The sequence below is a fragment of the Brachypodium distachyon genome, chromosome 5 (genome assembly GCF_000005505.3).
Source record: "Brachypodium distachyon strain Bd21 chromosome 5, Brachypodium_distachyon_v3.0, whole genome shotgun sequence".
Classification (NCBI taxonomy): Eukaryota; Viridiplantae; Streptophyta; class Magnoliopsida; order Poales; family Poaceae; genus Brachypodium; species Brachypodium distachyon.
In genome coordinates, this window is record NC_016135.3 from 19,757,317 (window position 1) to 19,783,002 (window position 25,686).

General features: G+C 47.3%; 3 protein-coding genes and 3 long non-coding RNA genes across 16 annotated transcripts; 2 read left to right on the top strand and 4 right to left on the bottom strand.

Annotated features, from left to right (window-relative positions):
- LOC100827334 (serine carboxypeptidase-like 35) lies at nucleotides 1-4,701 on the bottom strand. Its single transcript, XM_003580122.4, has 8 exons — nucleotides 4,274-4,701; nucleotides 2,678-2,785; nucleotides 2,345-2,533; nucleotides 2,147-2,235; nucleotides 1,340-1,654; nucleotides 1,091-1,239; nucleotides 580-672; nucleotides 1-467 (listed from the first exon to the last, which is right to left on the bottom strand). The coding sequence occupies exons 1-8, from the start codon at nucleotides 4,533-4,535 to the stop codon at nucleotides 173-175; spliced, it is 1,500 nt and encodes a 499-aa protein (XP_003580170.1). The 5' UTR covers nucleotides 4,536-4,701; the 3' UTR covers nucleotides 1-172.
- Nucleotides 4,702-8,561: 3,860 nt separating this feature from the next.
- Nucleotides 8,562-11,579, bottom strand: LOC106865638. 2 transcript variants are annotated; one of them, XR_002961118.1, is made up of 3 exons: nucleotides 11,437-11,579; nucleotides 9,278-11,258; nucleotides 8,562-9,181 (listed from the first exon to the last, which is right to left on the bottom strand). It is a non-coding gene; the product is annotated as an uncharacterized LOC106865638 (long non-coding RNA). The 2 variants fall into 2 exon arrangements; XR_002961117.1 differs by having other exon boundaries at nucleotides 8,566-11,258.
- LOC100827635 (uncharacterized acetyltransferase At3g50280) lies at nucleotides 11,150-12,986 on the top strand. The gene is made up of 2 exons (XM_003580123.4): nucleotides 11,150-11,258; nucleotides 11,437-12,986. Exon 2 carries the CDS (start codon nucleotides 11,453-11,455, stop codon nucleotides 12,836-12,838), a length of 1,386 nt encoding a protein of 461 aa, XP_003580171.4. The 5' UTR covers nucleotides 11,150-11,258; nucleotides 11,437-11,452; the 3' UTR covers nucleotides 12,839-12,986.
- Nucleotides 12,987-13,541: 555 nt separating this feature from the next.
- LOC112269345 lies at nucleotides 13,542-19,077 on the bottom strand. Of its 10 annotated transcripts, none has more exons than XR_002961114.1 (9): nucleotides 18,653-19,076; nucleotides 17,959-18,025; nucleotides 16,523-17,846; nucleotides 16,205-16,283; nucleotides 16,038-16,124; nucleotides 15,627-15,746; nucleotides 14,623-14,715; nucleotides 14,319-14,378; nucleotides 13,542-13,847 (listed from the first exon to the last, which is right to left on the bottom strand). It is a non-coding gene; the product is annotated as an uncharacterized LOC112269345 (long non-coding RNA). The 10 variants fall into 10 exon arrangements; XR_002961110.1 differs by having other exon boundaries at nucleotides 16,205-16,314; nucleotides 16,469-17,846; XR_002961112.1 differs by having other exon boundaries at nucleotides 16,038-16,120; nucleotides 16,205-17,846; nucleotides 18,653-19,077.
- A 2,040-nt stretch (nucleotides 19,078-21,117) lies between these two features.
- On the bottom strand, nucleotides 21,118-22,450 carry LOC104585388 (nicotinamidase 2). The gene has a single exon (XM_010241853.3). The coding sequence runs from the start codon at nucleotides 22,101-22,103 to the stop codon at nucleotides 21,489-21,491; it is 615 nt and encodes a 204-aa protein (XP_010240155.1). The 5' UTR covers nucleotides 22,104-22,450; the 3' UTR covers nucleotides 21,118-21,488.
- A 1,838-nt stretch (nucleotides 22,451-24,288) lies between these two features.
- On the top strand, nucleotides 24,289-24,709 carry LOC106865583. Its single transcript, XR_001404745.1, has 2 exons — nucleotides 24,289-24,397; nucleotides 24,478-24,709. It is a non-coding gene; the product is annotated as an uncharacterized LOC106865583 (long non-coding RNA).
- The last annotated feature ends 977 nt before the right edge of the window (nucleotides 24,710-25,686 follow it).

A 25,686-nucleotide genomic window follows, 5' to 3' on the forward strand; every position in this document is an offset into this window, starting at 1 on the left:
GAGGGGCCAATAACCCATTTAATCCAATAGAGCGCTGGGCCATATCTTCTCATGAAATTCCATATTGTCACAAGTCACAAGTTACAGCCATACCACAACGCTTGCGCAAATAACCAATGGAGATCGCGCTGGCTTATAGCTAGGCAGAGGCTAAACAATCAAGACACACTTGCTAGCGGGAGCGCGATGCCGGCAGGGGTTGACCCCGGAGGAAGTGGTAGAGCATGACGAGCGAGCGGTCAGGGGCGAAGAGTGGCACCTGGTGACCGGCGCCGCGCAGCGTCACCAGCGTCATCCCCTCCTCGTACTCCACCGCCCACCCGGCCACCTGCCGCCTGTGGTACCACGCCCTCCACCCGCCCCATTCTGCCGCCCCCGCCCTCTGCTTCCTCTGTCGCGGCCGCAGCTTCATCGCGTTGATGCTGTACCGCGTCGACGTCACCGGCACCCTCCCGTCCGTGTCGCCGCTGCGGCAACCGCAAACATATTTGCACGTAAGAATGAGTTCAGGTTTGCCTTAGGCCATATATAGCTTTTGACAGGGCGATTGTGCTGCCGCTAGCGTTAGGTCCAGTGTACCTGTAAACCCAGACGCGCAGCCCGGCGCTCATGAGCTTCTTCAGGACGGGGAGAACTGTCGCCGGCGAGTCGTTCCATTTGCTTATGACCTCACTGCAACACAACACACCACAACACACAGTTCGTCCACAAACAGCTTACACAAGCACCGTAAAACGTACTTACGCATGAATGTTAAAACCGTGTGTAGCTTTGCAGTAGAAACGTACTGTACTAGTACTAAACCGCATTGGCAACACAGGAGAATCAATGCGGATGCAAGTTGCTACATCAGATCTGAGGACGTCGTCGTCCGCCATTAAACATTTACATGGCAGCAGGTGCAGGTAGATGCATGGGGGCTGAGGCTCAATCGATCAATCAATAGGAGCGATCGAGCAGTGTATAGTGTGCAGGCGCTGGAAGCATCGTAGGCAGGGCAAGGGCAGTATGCAGTGGTACTGTAGCAGTGTTAACTGCGTGCCGGCATGGGGGAGAACAGAGTAAAAGTAGAGCGGTACTGGGCACGTACCTGCAAGCCGAGTATGGGTAGGGCAGGCCCGTCCGGTTGGCGTGCAGCGCCCGCTGCACGTCCCCGCGGTTAAAATACCCCTTCACGTACGCCTCCGTGCACGGGTCGTACCCCGCCGGCACCCGCTTCGTCATCGCGTGCCATCCCTCCTACGATATCATCACCACACCACAAAAAGCCAAGTAAATTTTCTGCTAGAAAGATGCCAGTCAGAGACAGACAGAGAGCGCGTGTAGGGGAAGGCCATACGTGCTGGGAGAAGACGCGAGGCGCGGCCACGAGCCTGGACGGCGACGACGTGGTGGAGGAAGAGGAAGAGGAAGGGGACAGCAGGCAGGTCGGGGTGTAGATGCTGTAGATGTCGATGTCGTCGAAGGCGCCCAGGAACGCGCGGACGGCCGGCGAGCATGCCTTGCTGGGCTTGCCGCCGTCGGCTTCTTCCTTGAAGGAGTCGCACTCCCGCGTCACCGCCGCGTGGAGCTCGTCCGAGATCACGGCGTGGCTCCACGCGTACTCCACCATGCCCAGCTGGTCCGTCGCGTCGTTCAGCACCGCGTTGCCGATCTGACGAAAAAAGGAAGAGCAAAAAAAAAAAAACAGTCACTACTCGCAACTGAATTTGATACTACTAGCTCGGAGCGAGCTTCAAGTACGAAAGCAGAGGCTGCAGTCGTGTGCTTTTATCACAGGGCGGGCGCACGATGGATGGATGCATGCGTGGAAACGGAATTATTACTGCCGCGGTTAAAAAAGGTTTTGACAGGAACAAACCGTGTGCTTTACACACACGCTGGTAGTTATCGATTGGCCGCGAACTAAAGCGAGTAGCGCGAGCGGGTCATGCACGCTCGTGCCCATCTTTGAATCATATTCTTTTCGCGGCACTGAATCTTCTCTCTTACACTCTTTTCCTTTATCTTTCTTAGGACATCAATTACGTTCGGTTTCTGCAAAGGAGCTGGTTTACCTGCCATTTAGCAATCTTAATGGTATGATTGCAAGCATTAAGATCTATAGGGGGCAACATCCTTTTTTGTGGGGGAGAGCTCAGCTTACCATGAAACCTTTGATGTTGATGGTTCTGCCTCTGCTCGCCGCTTTGTTCCCCTCGTAGATGAGCTCTGCGAGCTGTGGGACGTAGTGCCCTGCGAAAGTGAACCAAGCGGCAGGTTGCCTTTAGCCACAGAATACGAGATGCAGGCCGGCGCGTAACACAATCGGTAAATATTCCTTGTTAACCATGGCCGTACGTACCGGCATAGCTCTCTCCGGCGATGTAGAAGTCCCGGTTCTTGAACTCCGGGAACTTGTTGAGCCAGTTCAGGAGGAAGCTGTACGAGTCCTGCGCCGTCACGCGGTCGCCTAGGCGTCTCAGGTCCGACGTCTTGTTCGTGTAGGAGAACCCCACACCAACCGGCGCCTCCAGGAACAGCAGGTTCACGGCTGAAATTGAACAGACCACACCGCAAAATAGCAAGTTCCCGATCAGTCATGCTCCATTCTGTGGAGAGTTTCAGGGTTTGCCTAGCAACTTAGGCATTTAGCAAGAAATGTACTATGGTTCAATGGTTCCTGATGTGTGCTTGCCTTTGTTCCACGAGTAGGCATTGCGAGTGAGATTTGCGCCGTTGCTCCTGACCAGAAACGGGCCCAGCTCCTGGGCGGCGCCATAGGCGATGGAAGAGCATCCGGGCCCTGCACATTACACGGCAATGGCCCCATCAGATAATTTCTTGCCAAAAGAGGCGATTGAAGAGCAATTTACAGTTGTACAGCCTTATCCAGTGGGCCATTGCTGCAGTTCAGGATGGTCTACAGAATTGTTTAGTAGTAGATGCGTAGGCTTTATGTGTACTGTGCTAAATTAGTGTACTGTTCTTTACTGAGAAACCAAATGCAAAGGCGAGGACAGGGAAACGAGACAGCCGATTTGCCAAGTACTCTCCAGGACCCTCTCTGGCGTTCCCTGACAGTCAAATGGCTCGCATTTCCACGTCGTAGTGGTTAGCAGCCATGCTAATCTCCAAAGCTTATTTCTTACTACTGTTTTCTTATGCTACAGGAAATCTCTGTGCATGTTCACGTTCCTAACTATACTCCGTATCTTTCTAAAGAAGATTATAACTCTGACCTCTGACACTAACACGTGCTGCATTCCAGGACAAAGGTGTAAGATCAAACCGTAACACCTACGAGATATTCCCGTAATTTTAAAGGAACTCATGTTCATGCAGTAGCAGGAACTAATCTCTGTAAATCCAAAAGGATACAATGGCATTTCTGCTCAACGATACCTTCTGTTTTTCGTTTACTGCATGTACCCTGGTGGTGCCCATCTGCCTCTCTGTATGTTACTCTAGCTTTGTCCGTGTCGCTCGTCGGCGCAGGCCAAGCTTCTTCCAAGCCGCTGCAAGGGCAGGATCTGCTCGCCTGTACCGCTGCCTTGCCTTGAGCCTTCTTTTACCCTTTTGCCATCTTTTGCCGTGTCTTTTCTGCGCCGCGGGGCTATGCGCTATGCTGCATTGCTGCTCCCCCACTGCTCTGAATCTGAATGCATGCCTCTCCTCGGCTCCTCCTACCCTGTGGTATGTGGATCCGGGTGCCCTTTGAAGCTTTTATTGCCGGAAAGCATCATTCTTCCGGCCGTCGCGGCAGGGGTGGGCACACGGGCACGGCCTACAGGCTTGAACTAGCTTTTCCGAATAGGACTTGGTCAATTGCCAATACGTTTCGATCGATGGCAAAAATAGCAAGACGAGGAGAGAACGAGCATGTCAATAAAAAGCTTGATTTTTGCCTTGGGTTTTCGTTATCTATCTATTGTTTTCTCTATGTCTATTTCTACTTACTAGTAACGTAGTCCTGCGTCATAAGCTTTCTTTTCTTTTCTTTTCCTTTCTTTTCTTTTTGTTAGCTGTTACTAGTAACTTAGTACCACGTCATGAGCAGTTGGAAACTGTAAGCTCAGTAAATCACGCCCAGCAACTAGCTTAGTCAAATTGCAAGAAACAGGCATACTTGTGCCGTCTTCATTTTTCACACGACACAGTAGCCGCTAGGAAGAGAGCAAAATAATTGAAACAATTCCTTTGTACACACTGAAGGCAAAAGCAAGAATCGCAAGCGGGCAGCAATCAAGAGAGATCTGCGGAGCTAGGGAAGAACGCTCATGCGTTTGCGTACCTCCATTGAGCCACAGCAAGAGGGGCTTCTTGTCCGGCTCCTTCTCGGCCTCGAAGAACCAGTAGAAGAGCGACTTGTCGCCGCCTGTTCCGACATCGACGTAGCCGGCGTAGTGCGTGAAGCCGACCACTGGTTGCCCAGGGAGCCCTGTCACGAGGTCGGCCTCTGGCCGCGGGCTCCAGGACGCTCCGGTGGTAGTCCCAGCCGAAGCTATACTGAATAACACCGCGGCCAGGGAGAGCATCGCAATGGCCCTAGCCATGGGTGTTTCGTGCAGATGCGAGCTCTCCTTGGGTGTTTGGCTCTGGGCTCGTTTTGCCTCTTGGGGTGTGCGGCGAGATGAAGAAGGAAGTTTGGTTTGAAGACAAAGAGAGGGAGAGGACAAAGCATTGTAGCAAATATAGCACAGGAGAAGCCGAGAAGGTTATGGAGCTCTAGTGATTGTAAATTATTTGGGTTAGTGGGGTACTGTTAAAACGGCAAGTTTTTGGTGGGTGGTTTGGGTGCAGTGGGCATTGAGCAGGGTGAGCCCAGAAATGCATTGGCCAATTACGTAGGGATATGGGTCATAGCCTCAAAGGGCAGTCGACCAAAGCTGCAGATAATTTCAAGATGTGCAACTACTTGATTTCCATCGCATAAAGAATCAATGAGCTGACAAAAATTATAAAAAATATACTAATATCAATAATATCAAATAATTATACTACGGAAAATATATATCATGAGTCTACCAACATGTATAACTCTATATTAGTTCCCTTTTATTAAACCCGTTGTGCTATATATCTTCAAAGTATACTTATTTGATAGTATTGTAGATCTTAGTATATTTTCCTATTAGGAACAGATCGAGTATTAATGTGCATTATGACCTGTATTATCTTCAATAGGATAAAATTAGGAAAATATTACATGTTGTTTTACGGATTGTGGATACTAAAAACTATATGGACTGCACAAGTATCATGGTAACTATGAAGTTTAACTCACCTGCATTGTGTAACACTTATGTGGCATGATTTGACAGTTTCTCTGGATGAAAATTCCAGTTTAGGATCGTTAACGAGTAATATAATATGTTATACTCTGAACTTCAATGGGTTAACCATGTGATTCACCTGTGCTTAACACCGCTGGCAGTTTTGATATGTTGTACCTTGTGTAAAAGTGCAGCCTTTTGGGTTACTGTAGCTTGGTTATCACTGATGAGCATGTTTATTTTTTTGACAAAGAGATAAATGATGTCTTATGTTTATATTAACATTGTCTCGTTTCTGTTATATACCCAGACAAGGCTGATTTCTCAGAAAATAGTAATGATTCTGCACAACCTGGAGTATACATCGATAATTTAATTTGCTACGTTGTCCATTGTTGTTTGCTTAATGAACATCCATATTTGGTAATTCTAGAATAAAGTCTCTGTGGCAGTGGATGATTTGTATGCACAGAATTGTTTGATCTAGCCCACTTCTGGAAACGAGTAGTTTAATAATTATCACTCAAGCTATCTTGTGTACTTTCTGCTACTGTGAGACAACAACTTATGCTGTTCGATTTTTCAGTCTTGTACTTCTGCAAGCTAACAATACTGCTTGTGGAGTTTGAGCCAATTTCACAACTATTGTTGCCTCCGGTACCATTTTTTTATACTGCCATCATTTCCACTTAGCTTACTCAAAAGGCTTAATATACTTTCTGGTTTCGCCAGAAACAAACATATGGGCTCAGCTTGCTTGCTTCAGTTTACTGCTCTTCTGAACCATCAGATGGGTATAACTGATGAGCATGTTTATTTTGTGGCATGGAGATAAATGATGTCTTATATTTATTATCCTGTTCCATATACCCCAGCCAGGGCTGATTTTTCAGAACTATCCCTATTTATTAATGCTAGCATGCATGGGTCTGAACAATCTTTACCACCAAAATGTGCTTGATTCTTCTTCTTAATGAAAATGACACGCCGCTCGGCGTGTTCGAGAAAAAAAAATGTGTTTGATTTATCCCATCTATTGATTCATACTTCTGCATACTCAGTGAGACGGTGACAAGTTCACCAACTGCTTTTGTGCTTGATTTATCCCGTTCTTGATTTTTTTTTGGCGCGGATCCGTTTCTTGGGGCCTGTTTGGATTGAGCCACATTCAGCCCTGTCAAAATATTGGCATGACCAAATCAAAGGTATGACCAAAATATTGGCAACTTGTGGGCAGTGGCGTAGCCAGCTAAAATTTTCAGGATGGTCCAACAGTGAAAATATTCATACAAATTTAGTTATTTTAATGTTTTGAATCTTTTTTAACTATGTTATATAGAGGATTGGAAAATCTCAGGGTGGTCCATGGACCACCCGGCAACCCCCTAGCTACGCCACTGCTTGTGGGTGTTTGGATTGTAGCCATTGTGTATGCCAAATTTTGGCAAAATTATTGGCTTCTATTTGGTTTCAAGCCAAATAACTTGCCATGTACTTGGCAACTTTGATTGGCTGCTGTTTGTTTTTCTCCGTTAAGCCAAATAACTTGCCAAAAACAACCAGTAGGTATTAATCTGAGATATATCACATGATACACATATGAAAGAAAATAAATTAAATAACACATGCAACGTGCAACCTGACTGAATACAGTACCACCGCATACTGAAAATTCACAACAACATCAATTCATATATTAGGCCATACAATATTCAAACACCAGATCTAGCGACGATACAAAATCAGGTTCATAAACTAATACACCCATCACCAAACAATTCGAGATCATTTAAGAGACTATGACCTGCTATGCACCCAAGTCTGAGAAAACTTGCCATTCAGAGCATCTCCACGCTGCAGGTGTTGTTGTTTCTTGAACTTGAAAGTCACTGATTTGTCCTTACGAAGCTCAATATGATGTCAGCCATGTCCTTCAAGCAATGTCCATGGATGCTGTCTGATCAAGGTTAATTTGCATGCATATTAAAGGGTAAGATGCACAGGTGCTTCAGTGATCAAATAAATTACAGCTAGATGTACTGCAATCAGGAAAAAGGATAGCAAGGAGAAGTATACTAATCGAGCACTTTATTGCTTCAAGGAGACACATGCATGTTATGATTATGGACCGAACTATGGGGCGACCGTGCCCACGCGAGTTAGCGTGCGGCGCCCCAGGTTTCGCGCGGCGATTGCGCTCGCTCCTTTTTTTCCACGCGCTGCGTCCGGCCGTCCGCTCAGCGCAGCCCAGTAGCGCTCCTTGCCCAGCAACGTTTTCCGCGCGCGTTTCAGTCCATCGAAATCCAACTAAGCGAGCGCAGCGCATCCCCGCATTAGCAATGCATTACTGGCTTGTCTCCGGCCCACGTTGTTTTTTTTTTCTAAATTAAAATTCATAACTTTTGCAGCTTATACAAATTTGATCGATTTAAATATATAAAATTCATCAATACACACGGGTGTCTCTCGAAAAGTAGCACTCTTGCATATGTCAAGAAGTTAGCTCGTCTATTTAACCGTGCCCACTTGTCGATTTATCATCACATAATTGCCGAATTATATGTGCTTCCTTACTCGCTCGTATAGCCTACTTAATGGCTTGCTAGTTTATTTGTCGGTTCAGCTATGTTTACTTGTCGATTTATCGAGGTATTATCAGGTTAACTATGCCTACTTAACAGGTTATCTATGCCTATTTATTAGGTTAATTGTTCCTATGCTTGTTTACCGGATTAACTATGTGTATTTATCAGGTTAACTGTACTTACTTACCGGATTTTTGTCTAAGTTGCCTCCCGTCCACTTAGATTTACTAATTTTTTGTCTTTTAAATAGACATATTTTCGCAACATGCGGTCCGTCCTTCCTTGTAGCCGTGGGAAACCTATTTAGCCTAAACCTACGCATTTATACATCAGTAACGTCCTTGTAGCGTGCTTAAGTTACCTCCTTAAACACGGTTAAATGTGCATATTTATCAGATTAAATGTGCCTAATTATATGTGTCTCATTACCAGGTGAATTAAGCCTGCTCAGCAGGTTACATGTGGCTAATTATCAAGTTAATTAAGCCCACTTATCATGTTAGCCATGCCTAATTACCAGGTTAAATCATACGTTAACCATCCCTAATTACCAAGTTAACCATCCATATTTATCAGGTTAATCGTGACTGTTTATCAGGTTAAACAGACATACTTATCAGGTTAACCAGGCATACTTATCAGATTAAAAGTGCATACTTACCAGGTTAACTGGACATCTATCCAGGTTAAAAAAATAACCGATAACCCGTGGTAAAACAACAAGATAAATCGAAATACAATTGTTGGCATATGTCAAATACTCTTGATACAACACGACAACAAGGTTCAACAAAATACTTGTCTTGATGCCCAAACATGAGCAAAAACACATCAGAGAACAAAGACATGGATCGACACGCAGGAGACGAAAGAGAGCCACGGGCTCGCACGCATTCGACACAAGAAACAAAACAAACAACACAACACAACAAAAGACATCGAAGCCACCCAGCATTCTCTGGGTCGCCGATAATCAAATCCTATTTTGCGTCGCCATCGGCCATCTCCTTCGGGTCAGGCTGTGGGATCCTGCTCCGCTGCTCCTGCCATCACGCGCCCTGCCCTGTTGCCGTCACACTCTGCTTCGTCGCCGCCTCCCTCGCGCCCTGCTCTGCTACCGAGCGCCCTTCTTGCTGCCGCACTCCATCGCGCACCTGCGTTGCCACCGAGCGTCCTTCTCCGCCGCCGCGCTGCAGCATGCCCTTCTCCGCCACCACCGTGGCACGCCCTTCTCCGCGTGCGCTCTGCTGCGCCCCTAGCCCGCGCAGCTCCGTCAATCCAAGCCTTGTTCCGCGGCCGCTGCTTGCTTGTACAGCAATAAGAAGAAACCAAAGGATCATCCTAATAAGAAAACATTTACAGCCTTATCACTTTCCCAAAATGGTACTACTACATTAGCTGCTACCGCTGCCCATCTTTGAGTTTCACCGAGCGAACCTGCAGCCTGAAGCTCTGAACCCGTCCAAAATCATCCCATCAGAGCATCCACGGCATCTTCAGCGCCGCATGGTCATGGTGACGAAGCCATCCCCTGCGAGGCCTTGCTCTTCCTATACCAGACCACCTCCGCGTCCGACACTCCCGTGCTCGCCGAAGAACCGCCGGAGCTACGAGCTCCTCACCATCAGCGGCAGGCCACACACCACCACCACCACCCTGAAACACGGCCCCTGGGGCTCAGTCGCCGCTGCTCGAGCTGCTCTGCCACCGCTGCGCAGGGATCCGCCGCCGCTACTCCGCGCCCGTCCCGCGGGGCTCCGCCACCGCCGCGCGGGGATCCGCTTCCGCTGCCCCGCCCTCCGGCCCGTGCAGCGCTCCGCCGTCGTCGTTCCAAATAGAGATGGGATGGGGAGGGAGAAAAAGAGAGAGAGGGCGCGGGCCCGCATGCGCTGCAGCCGACGGATCGGTCGCCCGAATCTCAAAGTGGCGCCATATGGTAAGACACGGGTGGGCACGTCCCCTCGTTAGATTGTCCATATGATTATTATCTAGAAACAAAGCGAAAGGGGAAGAACGGTTTAGTATGGATACTTCAGATCTTGCCGATAGGACTGACATCCACTGGGTGGCTAATGAACGATCTAGTTGTAATATAATAAGAACAAAGTTAGTTCATTCAGCAGATTAACAAGATCATAAACCTAAATGCCAAGAACCAGTAAATCACGCCACAGGTAAAGGGGATAAGGATGGATCTGACGGGATTCTTGAGCTCAAGAAAGGTGGAACTTGAATCCGTGGAGAGGAGAGGAAGAAAGGTGGAGATCGCCGTTGGCGGCCGCAGGAGCACACCTGTTCACTCCGCCGGCCGACCGGGAACGCTGCAGATCTGAGGGCCTTCTCTCTTGTCCTCGCTGTGTGCAGAACTGGAGTTTAGGAGAGAAAGTAATGGAAAAGGAAATTGATGCTTAGCTTAGCTTCTATGCCACGCGAGAAATCACGCGCGATTTGGCCGCCAAAATTTTGGCGGACGTTTTCCACGCCCTCGCGTTGGCGAAAATTACAAAGGGGCGCGCCCGAGCGGGCCAGGGCGAGCCAAATTTGGCATCGATCCAAACAGTTGCCGAAAATCACGGGCTGGTCAATTTATTGGTAAGCCAGCGTTGGCAGTGATCCAAACAGGCCCCATTCATACTTAGTCATACTCAGTGAGACAGTGACTAGTTCACCAATTGCTGGTTTGGTGCTTGATTTATCCCGCTGGTTCGATGCTTGATCTATCTCGTTGGTTGATTCATGCTTCTGCATACTCCGTGAGACAGTGACTAGTTCACCATTTGCTGGTTCTGTGATCTCTCATGTACTTCCTCCATTGTAAAGAGAAAGTTATATATTTTGACTTTTCAGTTCCCTGCCTGCTACTTTTGGAACTCTAAGAGATAATTTTACCGTAGCTGCACTTAGTTCACAAGATCTTGCAACTCTTAGAGCAAATTTTAAAGTAGCTCTTGCAGATATAATTTATAATCTGAGACACTTATTATGAATCGGAGGAGCACTTTTTAATCAACAGGACACTGGAATTTTTCACCCTCTGAGATGAGATGGAATCTGGCCACATTTTTATTTGTGAACCAGGTCTCTAAATCCTGGAATGGAAACTTCCATCCGCTGCACAGAGTGCTGAATCAAGTCGGCGGTTTGAGATTCGAAGTCACATTCACATGCTGGTCTAGATACGTACTACCCTAAATCAAGTTAGTAATATAGATGTGAAGTCAAGCTGATATTGTGCGGTGGCTGAATAGCTTAACACTTCTTCACTTCAAATGAGATGGATATTTTTTGTGCGTCAAAATCCGTGGTGACCTTGCGTGCCTGTTTTACTTTGTTAAAACCCTTTTCCCCTTCCCCTTCAGGCTTCAGCTCTGGGTTCGGGCCATCAAAGTCCTCTGGGCTGCTTCTCATTTGTCTGAAACTGACAAGTATTTGAAACACTCAAACCAGCATCACTAATGGCATAGAGATCGACTGGCAGCCAGTAAAATCTAAACACAACATCACAAATGGTATAGACGAGTAGATCGATCGACTGCCAACCAGGAATATTTAAATACAATGATTGAATGGAAGGAACCGCCAGAGTAGATGATTACCAAGCGCTTGTCTTGTATGGCGATGGAAGGTTGTGCCAAGCTGACTATGCCTGCAGCCGGCGTCCGCGTGGTCTCCCGCCGCATGGTCCGGCCGTCGTCGGTGCCTGACGCAGAGACCGTGCACCTGACGCCGTGGGACCTTCAGATGCTCACCATAGATTACATCCAGAAGGGCGTCCTCCTGCCCCAGCCTCCCGCCGGCGCCGGAGAAGACGACCTCGTCGCGCGCCTAGCGTCGTCCCTGGCACGCGCTCTGGGACGCTTCTACCCCTTCGCCGGCCGCCTCGCCGTGGAGGAGAAGGAAGGTGGCAGGGTCTCCGTCTCGTTGCACTGCACTGGCGAGGGCGCCGAGTTCGTGCACGCGGTGGCACCCGGCGTCGCCGCGGCCGACGTCGCCACGTCGCTGTACGTCCCTCGCCTGGTCTGGTCCTTCTTCCCGCTCGGCGGGCTGGTCGGCGCAGACGCGGCGGCAGCCGGCTCCCGACGACCCGTCCTTGCCGCGCAGGTCACCGAGCTTGCCGATGGCGGCGTGTTCGTCGCCATGTCGCTCAACCACTGCGTCGCCGACGGGACCGCGTTCTGGCACCTCTTCAATACCTGGTCCGAGATGAGCCGTGTCGGCGCCGGAGTCGAGATCTCCAAGCCGCCGCCGGCGCTCGAGCGGTGGTTCCTCCCGGGCACTCGCCCCGTGCCGATCCCTCTCCCCTTCGCCAAGCTGGAGCACATCATCCGGCGCTTCGAGCGCCCTTTGCCCGTGGAGGAGTGCTTCTTCCACTTCTCCGCGGAGCGCGTGCAAAGCCTCAAGGCGAGAGCGAACACCGAGGCCGCCGGCGCCGGCTCGGAGTCGGAGGCGACCCTCTCGTCCCTCCAGTCCCTGCTCGCTCACACGTGGCGCGCGGTGTCCCGCGCCCGGCGCCTCCCGCCGACGGAGGAAACGACGTACACGGTGCTCGTCGGGTGCCGAGACCGGGTCAAGGGCGTGCCGCGGGACTACGCGGGGAACGCCGTGGTGCGCGCGACGGCGAGGTCCACGGCAGGGGAGATCCTGGGCCACGGGCTGGGGTGGACGGCGCGGCTGCTGAACCGGGCCGTGGCGTCGTCGGGAGACGAGGCTGCCGTGAGGGGGTTCCTCGGCCGCTGGGCCCGGGAGCCGCGGTTCGCGTACCTGGCGGGGTTCTGGAACCCGGCCATGGTGGTCACCGGGAACTCGCCGCGGTTCGACGCGTTCGGGAACGACTTCGGCTGGGGCGCGCCCGTTGCCGTGCGGAGCGGCGGAGCCAACAAGGTGGACGGCAGGGTGACGGTGTACGAGGGCCGCGGCGGCCGCGGGAGCATGGCGCTCGAGGTGTGCCTCGCGCCCGAGGCGCTCGCGCGGCTCGTAGCCGACGACGAGTTCGTATAGAAGACTCTGTTCCTATACAGCGGGCCCCTGATCCAGCCGCCGCTATTTTGAGGGATTGCGTTTGGTTAATGTACTGTGAGATATTTCGTGAAATTTGAATGATTTAAACTGCCTAAAACTAATTTGTGTTTAAAAGGCAGAACTGGGATCTACTCCTATTGTTGGGTCTGTCTATTGGGTAGACGCCTGATTTTGGATCTAAAATCAGTCACCTGATTTTGTGTTTAGAAGCAGGCGCCTGTTTTTTTTTATCAGTCGCCTGATTTTTTCTCCAAAACCAGTCAAATCTCCTAGTTGGGCAAACAAACAAAGAACTGCTAGTTTTGTCGCCTGCTTTTGAAACTAAAATAAGTCGCCTGGTTTTTTTTGTCCAAACCAGTCAAATCTGCTATCAGACAGCTGGCTGGGGAAACAATCAAAACCTTGTTAGTTTTGGCGCCAAAAGAACACATAAATGCAAACTGATAGATTTGGGAACAAAAAAATCATTTATGCAAGCTACAGCTTAGCAGCATATAGTTTTTGCTGTGCAAACCTGTTCCTTCTGTGCATAGACATTCAGCCACCAATCCGCAAATCATTCTAGGACCCAAAAATAAACCCAGGCAAGCAAAAAACAGCATTTGTACACATAGGAAAAGCTTAGATGCATGCTAAGTGCATCTGCAGTAGTAAGTTTCAAAAGAGATAAGAGAGCAGCATAGGAAATGCTACAGGACAGAACCAAAAGCTATACTGAGTAGTATATACACACAAGACAGAACAAAACACACCATTTGGGGTTAGGTTACATGACCAAAAGTTTGCATTCTCGGTGCTTATAGGCTACAGGAACAAAAAAATTGCATTCTTGGTGCTTATAGGCTACAGGACCAAAAGCTTGCATTCTTAGTGCTTTTAGACTACTAAGATCATTCAAATTCCCTTGACACAGACTACTAAACGACCTATTTCCTTGAAGGTTAGCACAAATAACCACACTGCTAAAAATGGTAGCTCCAAAATGATCCTAAGAAAAAGACATATTACAAGATATGAATAATGGACAGAGGAGGAAGCCCCAATTAATATGAATTCGATGAATAAAAAGGACATGCTAGATAAAAGATGGACATTTGCAATTATAAGCATAAGTTGATGCAAATTAATACAAATTGCATTACAAAATTATATCAATTGCATTGGATGGTACCACTGATTGTAGGGTGATGTTCAACAAAATCAAATTTAAAAAAATCATGCTTAGTTGTCCCCCTGCTAACTAATTATTGCAAATGTAGCTGCAATAACATAGAAAGAAAATGCACTAGGTTTTTGAAGGTTGTGATTGCAACAGCTCAGATCGTGCAAAATTAATGCAAAGAACAAATGCAAAAATCTTAATGTGGACTGTAATTGCATTTGTATAGAACTACGATTGCAATACTAATCTTTATGCAAAAATGATTAAAAGGTAGTGCAATTTGAATGAAATTTATACCTTCTCCTTTGTTAACAACATCTCGTCCCATTTGTTTCACTTCCTAGAAATATACAGCCACTGCAAAAGTAGTTTGGACACAATTTAACAACGATAAAACAAAATAAACTACTAAATTGTAAGGCACATCAGGAATCCAGCAAATGAAAAAATATTCTATATGTGTGCTATTCAATCTGGCACTACTGCTCAGAAGAAACAAAACAAAGAACATAGTAGCTGCAAGAAAAGGAAACATGGAGCTAAAATGGAGATGTTCCAGAAAATCGATGCAGAAATCATAAGGGAGAAGATGGAAACTCACCAAGATCTCCAGGCATGGAAGGTACTACTTGCTTGTGCCTCGCCACCCGCCGCCCCACTCCCTAGCTTGTTCTTGCTTCCTAGTTCTTGCTATCTGGATGAACAAGAGAAGCATGCACTAAATGAAAGCACCACAGGAGCATGAGTCTGAATCACTACTATAGCCTACAGGCTACTGCTAGCCAGTAGATCAAAAACAAAGGAAAAGTCAAGAAGCCTACAAATTTGTGACAACTGCAGTGCATAATTACTGGGATTACACGATGCGAATTAGAAGTGCAATCAAATGAGTGTGCGTAAGCAATTGCAACAGACTCGTGTAGTGATTGCGATGTTTACAAAAATGCAAAGTAAATGCAAATTCGCATTGCACATTCACATAACAGAAATTCATAATTCATAATTGTGCTATGTAACAAATTGACAACAGATAATGCATGTATCGGATCATGTATATAACAAATTGTAAAACCTAAAGAATAGACATCATCATGCAACTATTTTCAAAATCAGTCTGGCAGCAGGGATGTTGAACACAACAAGGAACATAAAAGTGGACACATCATTTGGAGCAGAACGCATACATAACCAAATCCACTGAACTATAAGTGCTCTTTTGTGGCAACATTAAAAAAGGGAACAGTGCATAAAACAATATTCCCCTACTGTTGGTTAATCTTGGGATTCATGTTCAGAATGAACAGAGCTCTAGGTTTGTTCTTAAGATGTAACAAAAACCCTAAGTAAAGAAGACAGTGTAAATGGAGTAAAAAAACGAGAGGGCCAAAAACCTAGATTAATGGAAGGGGTGCATGAAAGGAAAAGAACCCAAAGCCAACAACAAACTAACATGAGCCATTCAGAGTGGGTGGAAAAAACTTTAAAAAGGGATAGAACAAGGAGGTGGAACGAACACACAGGTGCCTCAGGGCATGGAACAGCATAGGAAGCAAATCATGAAAGTAAAAAGTTTGTGAATGGAGGGTGAGATGAACAACTTCATACCTCGAGAGAAGGCTGCAGATTTGTGGGAGGGAAGATGAATCAGAAGCAAATAAGGGGCACTAACTTGCTCTTTTAATAGCGCACCCACCACACCAAGGAACAGGAAGGAGTAACTCGGACCTGACACAAGGGTTAACGAGACAAGACGTGAAGAAACACAAACAGAATTGGAAGCAGTGATCCAAAGCCTAGCCAAAACAAAAAGCCCAAGTTGTCAATGACAGGCCGAAAGGGTTACAGGGCCCATATAAGTAGCCGATCATACCCACACACAAAACACACCCGCTGGCAAAGACACAGGACACAGCGGTGGCGCACGCGTCCCCAAAAAAGCACCTGGCGGCGGCGCTGACAGCAAAAGGCAACACGGCGATCGGGGGACAAAAAAACCGCACAGCCATGGAAACTAACCTTGGATCATCAAGGTATGTTCTGCCCCTGTTCTTCTCCCCTTCAAAAGTATAGATGCAGCTTCGGTGTCTCTTCTCTACAAACTGGCTGCATCCAAAAAATTAGGTTAATCATGACTTAGTGGGCTAAATTAACACTGATATTGCAAATTTTGGATCAGCCGAAACCTGCATATTGCAACTGGATGATGTTGAACACACAATTGAGCTGACTGTGCATGTAGAAGGGCAAATTCTGTACCCCCACCTTCATTACACAAAAAACAAATCTTAGTTACCTGCATCCAAAACAAAACATGTTGAACAAGTCTTGGTTAGCTAAAATCCTACAATTGCACTGGGGGCGAGCATAAATTGCATAGTGCAACTCGGTTGTATTTGAAACAAAATGGCATTTACTGTATAATGCAAATGCACAATAATGTAGCACACCTTCACTTCAATGTACAAGCAGCTGCACAGCTACACGAAGAAACTCAAAGTTACCTCCATCCAGAAGAAAATCGGGTACTATAATGTCTTAGTGAGCTAAATTCATAGAATTGCGCCGAGATAAACAGAATTTGCATGATGCAACTATGCAATGATAGGAACTCAATTGCACTTGCTGTAAATTACAAATGTAGTTAGTTGGCCTTATTGAGCTCTTAGTCAGTTCAAGAAATATACTAAAAAATCAGAATTGCGCAGGGATAAACAGAAAATGCATATTGCAACTAGTAGACAATGGAAACTCAATTGCGCTTGATGTATATTGTAATTGCAAATCCTGTAGCCTGCCTTCACTTCAAAAATATACTAATAAATTCATAATTGCGCGTGTATAATACAGACATTGCATTAGAGCAACTAGTGGACGCTAGAAACTCAATTCCGCCTTCTGTTTATTGTATTCGCATAATCCTGGAGCCAGCTTACATTTCAAAAAAATATACTAATATTTCAGAATTGCAGACGAATAATACAGAAATAACACAGAGTAACTAGTAGGCACTATAAGCTCAATTGCACTTGCTGTGTATTGTAATTGCAAATACTGTGGCCTGTCTTAAATTCAAAATATACTAAAGTGGAAGAATTGCGCTAGTGTAACCAGAAATTGCACAAAGCAAGTAGTAGGGGCTGTTTATTGTAGGGTCTGGAAGAATTGCGCTAGCGTAACCCGAGAATCGCCGGAGAGGAACAAGGGCGAGAAGCTCGCAGCAAAATGCTCCTTTCCCCTTCCGAGCAGACAAGAACAGCGGTGGGTTGGATTTTGAGAAGAGACAGTGGAAGGCCCGCAAGCAGAGACTAAACACCTCAGCACAAAATCCCACCTCAGCGCGCCCAGAGAACAAATCGCAAAGACACATCGACAGCCTCCGCATCGACTGGTTTGGAGAAAAGAAACAGGCGCCTGTGCGCTAGCAAAATCGTTTTCTAAAAAGATGAATGATCCAATTGGGTTGTCTTTTGCCTCTATATTAGCAGCATAAGATAAAAGAATCTATTAGAATCCAAATTTGCAAGTGTGTAGAAAGATATTGCCAATATTTATATTCTTCAGAACACTGATTATTCACAATATGATCAGCTAAGAAATTCCAGAACTACATGTATGCTATGCAAAGTGGTTATAATTGAGCAAAATTAAAAGTTACGAATAGCACAAGCTTGTAGAGAAGGAAGTGCAATTGTATCTTGACAATATTGTGATTGCATTTAAAAGAACAGTGCAAAAACATGGACGGGGGAGTGCAATCTGTTGAAACATATATTTCTAGTCCCCAATCAGAAGAGATTGAAAACGCCTCGCCTCTGTTGTCTTAGCCTTGCCACATCCGCCACAAAGAATAATGAGGAAAAATCAACCACAAAATAAGCACGAGTAAGCAACCTAGCACAACCAATTGTTGGGGATCAGAAATAAATGACCAACTCACAGGCACCGAGGAGACCTCACCGTCAATGAGCACAAAATCGGAATTTCCTTGCCTCTGTTGACTTCGCCTGGCCACATTTGAGCCAACAAAAAAGGCAAGGAAAATGTGAGCACAACAAACTGCAAATCACCATTCATCGGCAACAAAAAAAAGTTGGGGATTCACAGGACAAGGATTAGCAGACTTTGTCTCCAATGGCAGAGCGAGTACAAACAATTGATGCAACATGTCTAGAAGAGTAGAAATACATATAAATGCGCTGCATATTTAGCATGTAAGTAATTCAAAAGTAGCAAATCATGACACATATATCAATACTTTTGACAACCACAAGCTGCTCCTGCCATTGAATCAAAACTGAAGAAATGACAGTCTAATTTCAACACACATCAACCATATATTTCACCACAATTACTTCTAATGGAGAGGGAGCACGACCCAACTGACATAAATAGATTAAGGACCAACCCCCATGATCTCTTTAAGCATAAGCATTGAGCAAACAAGCGACCTGATGACAATCACATCCACCGAACAAAAGAATTTAAACCTACAACAACCACTAACAAACAATTTACTATGTAGAGGAGAGATTCAGAAATTGGGAGATTAAGAGATAGAGGAGACAGAGAAGAGAGACGAGAGAGCAGAGAAGAGAGAAGTGGAGAACAGGTAGGGGATGGATAAAGCTGACCTGATCCGCTCGAGTACTTGGCGGCGACGGAGCAGCAGGGGCGGCGACGACGGAGGCTGGAGAGTTGGAAGGGAGGAGCAGCAGGGGTAGGCGGGCCGACTGGGTGGCGACGGCGCAACAGCAGGGGCATCGGCGGGTCGAGCGCGCGGTGGCGCAGCACAATAGCAGGGTAGGGGGATGGCGCACAGGTGTAGCAGGGCCGACGAGCCCGCAGTGGCATCGCAGCAGAGCAGCACAGACGACACAACAGCAGGGAGGGAGGATGGGGGCTGCACACCGGCGTAGCCCCCGGCGGCGGCACCCAGGCGGAGGGGTCGGAACTGGCCAGAATGGGATTAGGGAACGCGAGCTGCGAGCAGACCGACGAGAAGATGTCTTGTTCGAGTCAAAAGAACAAAAAGAAAAGCCCGACCAAATTCACGGATCTTGATGGATCGCAAGAGTCAAAAGAACAAAAAGAAAAGCCCGACCAAATTCACGGATCTTGATGGATCGGATGGTGCGCAAGACTGATTTCAAAAAAAAAACCAGGCACCTGGTGTATAGCAAAATTGAGGGGTGTATATTGTATGAAATCTCTTGAAAACTTGTTTATAACCTTCCAATCTTATAAAGGAGCTAGAATATTTTTTCCCAAAAGTTTATGAGTCAAGTCTTGTAGTTCAAATGACAAATAGATTCATATATGATTTGGAGTCTAGGAGATAAAATGTTGAATTAAATCTGCTCTAGAAATAATTTATTTTCATGATTCATGTTCCCTTCTGTGAAATCATAGGTGATGTATAACATTGGCAAGTGTTTTAGATGAAACATTGATGTGGATACTTTGGATAATATGGATATTTTTATGATGACATGTATCTTATTTGGAATTAGTGCTTTGCTAGTGGTGTGCTGATCCATTAGTTTCTTATGTGAAAACATGACGTGACTTGTGTGAAACTTACCCTGAGTTAAGTCGCGGACTTGTGATCGTCGCTTTCAGGTGTGGCCGGAGCTAGAGGAACGTGGTCGATGACAGGATCGACGGACGAAACTTGGGAGAAGCTAAGGTCAAGGGATCAAGGTCATGCAGGACGTTCGTGCAAAGGAACAATGAAAGTGAAGGTTACGATGATTCGGGAGGGCACCGGTTTGTCATACGTTCTTTATACCGGAGATGTACGGTATTGGAGATATTCGACACGTGATGGTCGAGTTTTGAAGACATCACAAGAAGAGTGGATGGCTGGAGTGGCATCGACGTGACGACATGTAGGTCCAGCCGTGACTGGATGAGAGCTGTTTAAAGATTAAACAGTAGCATCCTAAAGATGGCATCCGATGGAAAAATGGTCCCCAGGAAAGTTGTGCGCGTCGTCGAGGCGAACAACTTTGATTTTGGAGTCATCTCAATCCAAGGTTGTATACGGGTCCCACGGGCAAAATACCGACCGGGATAGAGGAGTTCGTGTTGGATTCGGACTCAGTTTAGGGTCACGAATTTTCCCTTATAAATAAGGGCATCCTAGTTAGGGTTTTAGCAAGGACGTGAGAGAAATCAGACCTTTGGATCTAGATCAATTCTTGGAGAGTTCTTGGATGCATGGTTGCATCTTTTGTAGCCGATCGACATCGTTGCAATAAAGAGATTCGTTGGCGGTGTCATCTCTGTTTTTCTCGGATTTTCGTGAAATCTTCATGCTAAATCTTTCTAACACTTTGGTGCAGGTTCATCACAAGTTCATAATATTTTGCTGCAGGTTTATCACGAGATCAAGAGAAGATTGCGATTAATTCATCTTTCTTGTTATTTCTCGAAATTGGTTTTAGATTAATCCTCGTAACTTTCTGTCAGCTATTACTATTTTGATCATATCTTTTGATTGGTACGTCCGATTGAGCTGATTCTTGTTGCGCTGGTTAGATAATTTCAATACCTTTCTTTTTCATACTCATATGTATTTTTTGGTTCATCCAATCAAAAGTTACGGCTGTTTTACTATCACGGACAGAAAGGTGATTTAGAGTTTGAACTTCCGGGAAAAGTTTTAATTTGCTTCCGCGCAATCATTCACCCCCTCTCTGATTGCCTATCTCGATCTCACACCTTCAAATCCTAATAAAATTTCCAGACAATTTCTTTCAAGTTTGGATCTCCAAAAAATTCAAAAGCAATTGATTTGAACTTGAAAACAGAAAATAAAAAGATCGAGAAGGGGACAAGTAAAGCTTTACCTGTTGGGCCTAAGGATGGCCGAGCTCGCCCTACTGGGCTTGCCCGTAGGCCGCAGCCAGCTCGGCAACGTCCTTTTCATTTTTGCCGTCTGGATGACATGTGGGCCCTATCAGTCAGGCCGTTATTCCAAGCGTGCTAGATATAGTCTTTACAAATTAATCAAAATGCTAGCATGCACATAGCGAAAGCACTGCTAGAGTACTAGTGCCGCTCACTATACAAACAAACGTACTGCAAACAAACAAGCAATAAGACTTTGTCCATAAGTTCTGATCCTTGAACGTAATCATCATCGTCTATCTGACTCGTTCCCTGACTGTCCATTCCTCGCACTGATAATGGAAAAGGTAGAACAGACAATATACGCTGACATGGAAGCCCAGGACACACCTAAAGTTACACGCATTCATGAACAAGCCGTTTGGGTTGTTTATAGCACAACTAGTCCGGAAAACTAAAACAAACAAAATCCGAAAACAAATTGACCAAATCAGGGTATGATGTTTACGGCTATTCGCACTTCACTGATTCACTTCAGGTCACTCTAGGGATACAAAGCCGGATCCCACATAGCATGTCCCGTGAACGTAAGTTGCGCCTGACTCCTGTGCATCTCTATTCACTTGCCTTCCCAAATGCCGCCTGGAGCCGCTCGCAGTCGACGATGTACGCGAACCCAAAGGCCATGTTAACGAGTGTCGCCTCGTGCAGGTCCGGGCTGGCCGTGGCCGTGGCGTCGGCCGAGAAGAACACCCGGAACCCCCTCACGAACGCGTCCCGCGCGGTGGTCTCGCAGCACAGGTTGGTCATCACGCCCGCCACGATCACCTCCTGGACGCCCATCCCGCGCAGCGTCTCCTCCAGCCCCGTGCCGGCCGCGAAGGCGCTGTACGTGCTCTTCTCCACTTCCATGTCGACCCCCGCGATGCGGCCGGCCCCGGGGAGCAGCGCCGCGGCCGGCGTCCCTGCCAAGATGCGGTCGCCGTCGCCGGGCCACCACTCGGCGAGCGGGCGGCTTGGAGGCACGGGATCGATGTGACGGGTGTAGACCACCGGGATACCGGCGCCGCGGCAGAGCGCCACGGTGGCGGCGATGGCCGGCATGGCCGCCGCGGCCAGCGACGCGAAGTGCGCCTGCACGTCGATGACGAGGAGCGCCGCGTGGCGAGGGTCCGGATCGCGGCGGCGCGTCTCGTACTTGGTATACGTGTGCGAGACGGGAGGCGCCATGGTGGATGTACGGTGCTCGGCGCCTTGATGCTGCGCTCGATCGCCGAGATCACGAGAAAATATGGGTCGATGCGGTTGTGCCTGCGCTGCGCGTGCGGGGAACAATATTGGAAGGGGTCACGGAGGCGTGGGAGCCAGAGGCTTCACGAACAATCGTCCCGTTGGACTCCTCCGCTGCTCGAGTATGATCGATCGGCCAGCGCTGCAAGAGTTCCACACGACGACTGGGCTGCGCGTGGCACAAAAGTGACAGAACAACGCCCATAGACTCGTAATCCATGAGAACTTCTTTCCCAAGCCAACACGTGGCTTCTTTGTACTTTTGCGTTCAGAAATGCAAGAGTTCGTTCGGTTTGGAGTATTTCCAGAGAAAAACTAGTGTTGGGAGCTCGGTTCGTAGGAACGAGCTAAACCAAATCATCAGAAATACTGCTCTCTCCGATCCTAAAATTGTTGTCGAAATATTACATGTATCTAGATACTTTTTAAGAATAGATACATCCATATCTGAATAAATTTGAGACAATAATTTAGGATCAACAATTTAGGATCGGAGTGAGTAGTATTTATTTTCTGTGTTTTTTGAGAAAACTATACATTGAGTCCAAACAATAAGTCGATTCGTCAGCCTTTTGATATAGTCTGTGCTTTAAGGAGGGCGGCCGACACAAGGATGCAGGAGAAACCACAGAGAGACGTGGAATGAGCTCGACGAAGAAGATGAATATGACACGTGGGACAATGATGTCAGTGGGTGTAATAAAAAGTGCTAGCATTAACGGCACTACTACAAAACACAACATAAGTGACGAGACGGATCTTTCCTGCCCGTCACTGATGACACCTCATCAGTGGTGGGCGCGGTACGCCCGTCACTGATGAACCCTCAATATGACAGGTGCGGAAAGCCCGCCACTATTGGCCAAATATTAAAAATTGCAAAAATCACAAAAATACAAATTAGTGGCGGGCTTTACATCTAGGCCCGCCACTGATGACATCTGGAGTCCTTTGCACTTTGGAGATTGAAATAATCATAACTAATTCATAAAAAATCAGAAAAATGTGATTCTTTTTTGCTGAAGTCTTATTTTTTCTTGCTTAACATAGTGGAATAATAATATCATATGATAACATTTGAAAAATGACATATGTAGTGCAATATTGTTATTTTCCATGGTTGAACTTGATGTTTTAGGCCAAATGGCCAAAGTTTTGTCCATTTCTATGCCATATTTCATGATAATGTATCTTTTTTTTTGAACAAAGGTGCATCTTTTGATGAAAAACAATATTGCCAAAGAGGTTTACAAATGTTTGGTTATGCATGTCAAATGATGTCCCATTTTCGAAATGCAAAATGTGAGATATTTTGTGTAAAACAACTATAATTAATACGATTCAAAATGAAACCTACCAAATCTTCAAAGAATGTAGACCATATTCATAATTTATTGACCAACTTAGTTATGGAAAATAATTTGTATTATACGGAATATAAAAAAACAAAAAAAAACATGTTTGGCCTCATCAGTGACGGTTTTAAAAGTTAAGCCCGTCACTGATGCGTTTTCTAGACCCGACCAACCCGATTGAGGCCCAACCCAGTCTCTGACCTATAAAAACTTCCCCTAACCCTAACCCCACCACACGTCCTCTCTCTCTACCCAGCCGCCTCCTCCTCCTTATCTCTTCTATTTCTCTTTCTCTCCCACGAGCTCTTCTCTCTGCCTCCCTCCCTCCTGACCTCCTCCATCTCCCTCTCTCCATCCAGCTGGCCACGACTCCTCCGTCCCTCCCCGACTTCCTCCCAGAACCGAAGATGGCGGATCCGGTCTCCCATGACCGCACCCCGCCGGATCCGCGCCCCGTTGGGCCGCCGCCGCCGGATCCATCTCTGCCTCTCCTTCTCCCTCCTCCCTCTCTTCTCTCTTCTGTGCGTGCCTCCATCCCGAGGGATAGGGCGCCGCCTCGGGTCCCGGCCGCCGCCGCCGGGCAGGAGGGCGCGGGTGCAGCCCCTAGTTCCTGCCGCCGCTGCCGCGGAGGAGGGCACGGGCGCAGCCTCCCGTCAGCTCGTCGCCGGATCCGGCGACCAAATCGCCGCTGCACACCGCAGGTACGTTCTCCCCGCTCTCTGCTCTCCCTTGCCCCTCTGTTCTCTCCCTCACTCTCTCTCTCTCTCACACACACACACAGATGGTGGGCACCAACCGCCAGTGGAGAGGAGGAGCTCGTCGTCGGTGAACTCGCGGGTGGAGAGGAGGAGCTCGTCGTCGGTAAACTCGCGGGTTAAGGTATGTCTCTCTCCCTCGCTCCCTTCTCTCGATCTCTCCCTCTCGATCTCTCCCTCTCACTCTCTCCCCTCCTACTGCAGTCGCCGAGGGCGCCGCTGCCGAGGAGACGAAGCCCGCGGGTTCCCGCTACCGCTGTGGAGATGAGCCGCCAAAGCCACGGGTTCCAGTGATTTGCTGATTTAGATTGTATTGTGATTTGTTGTTTTAGATTGTACTGTGATTGTCGCAGCCGGATTTGTTGTTTCATTAGATTAATTTGTTTGATTTGTGATTACTGAATAGAAGATGCGGGCTTGTGGTCTGCTTTTTTTTGTTTTGGCAAAACTCATATCAGTGTCGGTTGCTCACCTGCTGCCCACCACTGATGTGTTTAACATCAGTAACGGATGGGATGTCCGCCACTGATGTGGTACATATCAGTCACGGGTCGTAGTGACAGTCGGGCGGCCCGTTACTAATATACGTTTTCGACCATTACTGATAACTGTTTTTTAGTAGTGTGGTCAAAATCGCTCTTTTCCCGGCTTGCCAAACGAATCAAAGGTTAGATTTGACCAGGATTGTTAGGGTGCCAACTTAAAATTTTTTATAGGTGGATGTTTGATTTTGACAAGTTCTACAAGTACAAGGCTTAAAATAGACTTACTCTTCAACAGGACTAAGGCTGTTGCCAGCTACCATGGAGCTGCTGATGTCCAGGTGCTCGACATTGGTGCGGCGCCGGCAAGATCCAAACGAACCCAACTTGACTTACGAGAGGAACGACCTCCCAGATGCCAACGTGGCTTGAAAAATGACTCTACCGGTCACAATTGGTGAGGCCAATGTGGCATGCTAACTAGGCCTGAATAATGAAGTCTACGTGTCAGAAAGAAAATAAAAGATGGGGTAATCGGTATCACGAGATAAAATTCTCCTAAGGACTTGTTCGGTTGCGGAATTTGAGCTAGAATCTAAAAAACAAACAACTCAGAAGTGCTTATCGGCAAACAATATTCCGAAGTTAATGACACTGTTTACTGTAAACATACGTGAACGATCGGTATGCTCGTCGTCTACGAAAATAGAAAACCATAGAGAGGCAATATCCAATCGGCGGAGCGGTCATCAGTCCATCACGTCCGCTGAATCTGAATGCGACGGGAGGAAGCACGGGAGGAGACGCGAAGGGAGTACCGGGCAGGAGGCCGTTGGAGTGGAAGGGACGGCGGATTAGCTAGGAGGAATTATAACTTTGGGGCAGCCACTCCCCCTCAACCCGACAGCTACAGCTAACCTTCGCCTGTCGA

Coding starts and splice junctions, on each gene's coding strand:
- LOC104585388 (XM_010241853.3), bottom strand. CDS start 22,103: ATGGCGCCTCCCGTCTCGCACACGTATACCAAGTACGAGACGCGCCGC.
- LOC100827635 (XM_003580123.4), top strand. CDS start 11,453: ATGGCGATGGAAGGTTGTGCCAAGCTGACTATGCCTGCAGCCGGCGTC.
- LOC100827334 (XM_003580122.4), bottom strand. CDS start 4,535: ATGGCTAGGGCCATTGCGATGCTCTCCCTGGCCGCGGTGTTATTCAGT. Junction 2,236..2,344: donor CGCCGGAGAGAGCTATGCCG/GTACGTACGGCC, acceptor TCACTTTCGCAG/GGCACTACGTCCCACAGCTC. Junction 1,240..1,339: donor CTCGCGTCTTCTCCCAGCAC/GTATGGCCTTCC, acceptor ATGATATCGTAG/GAGGGATGGCACGCGATGAC.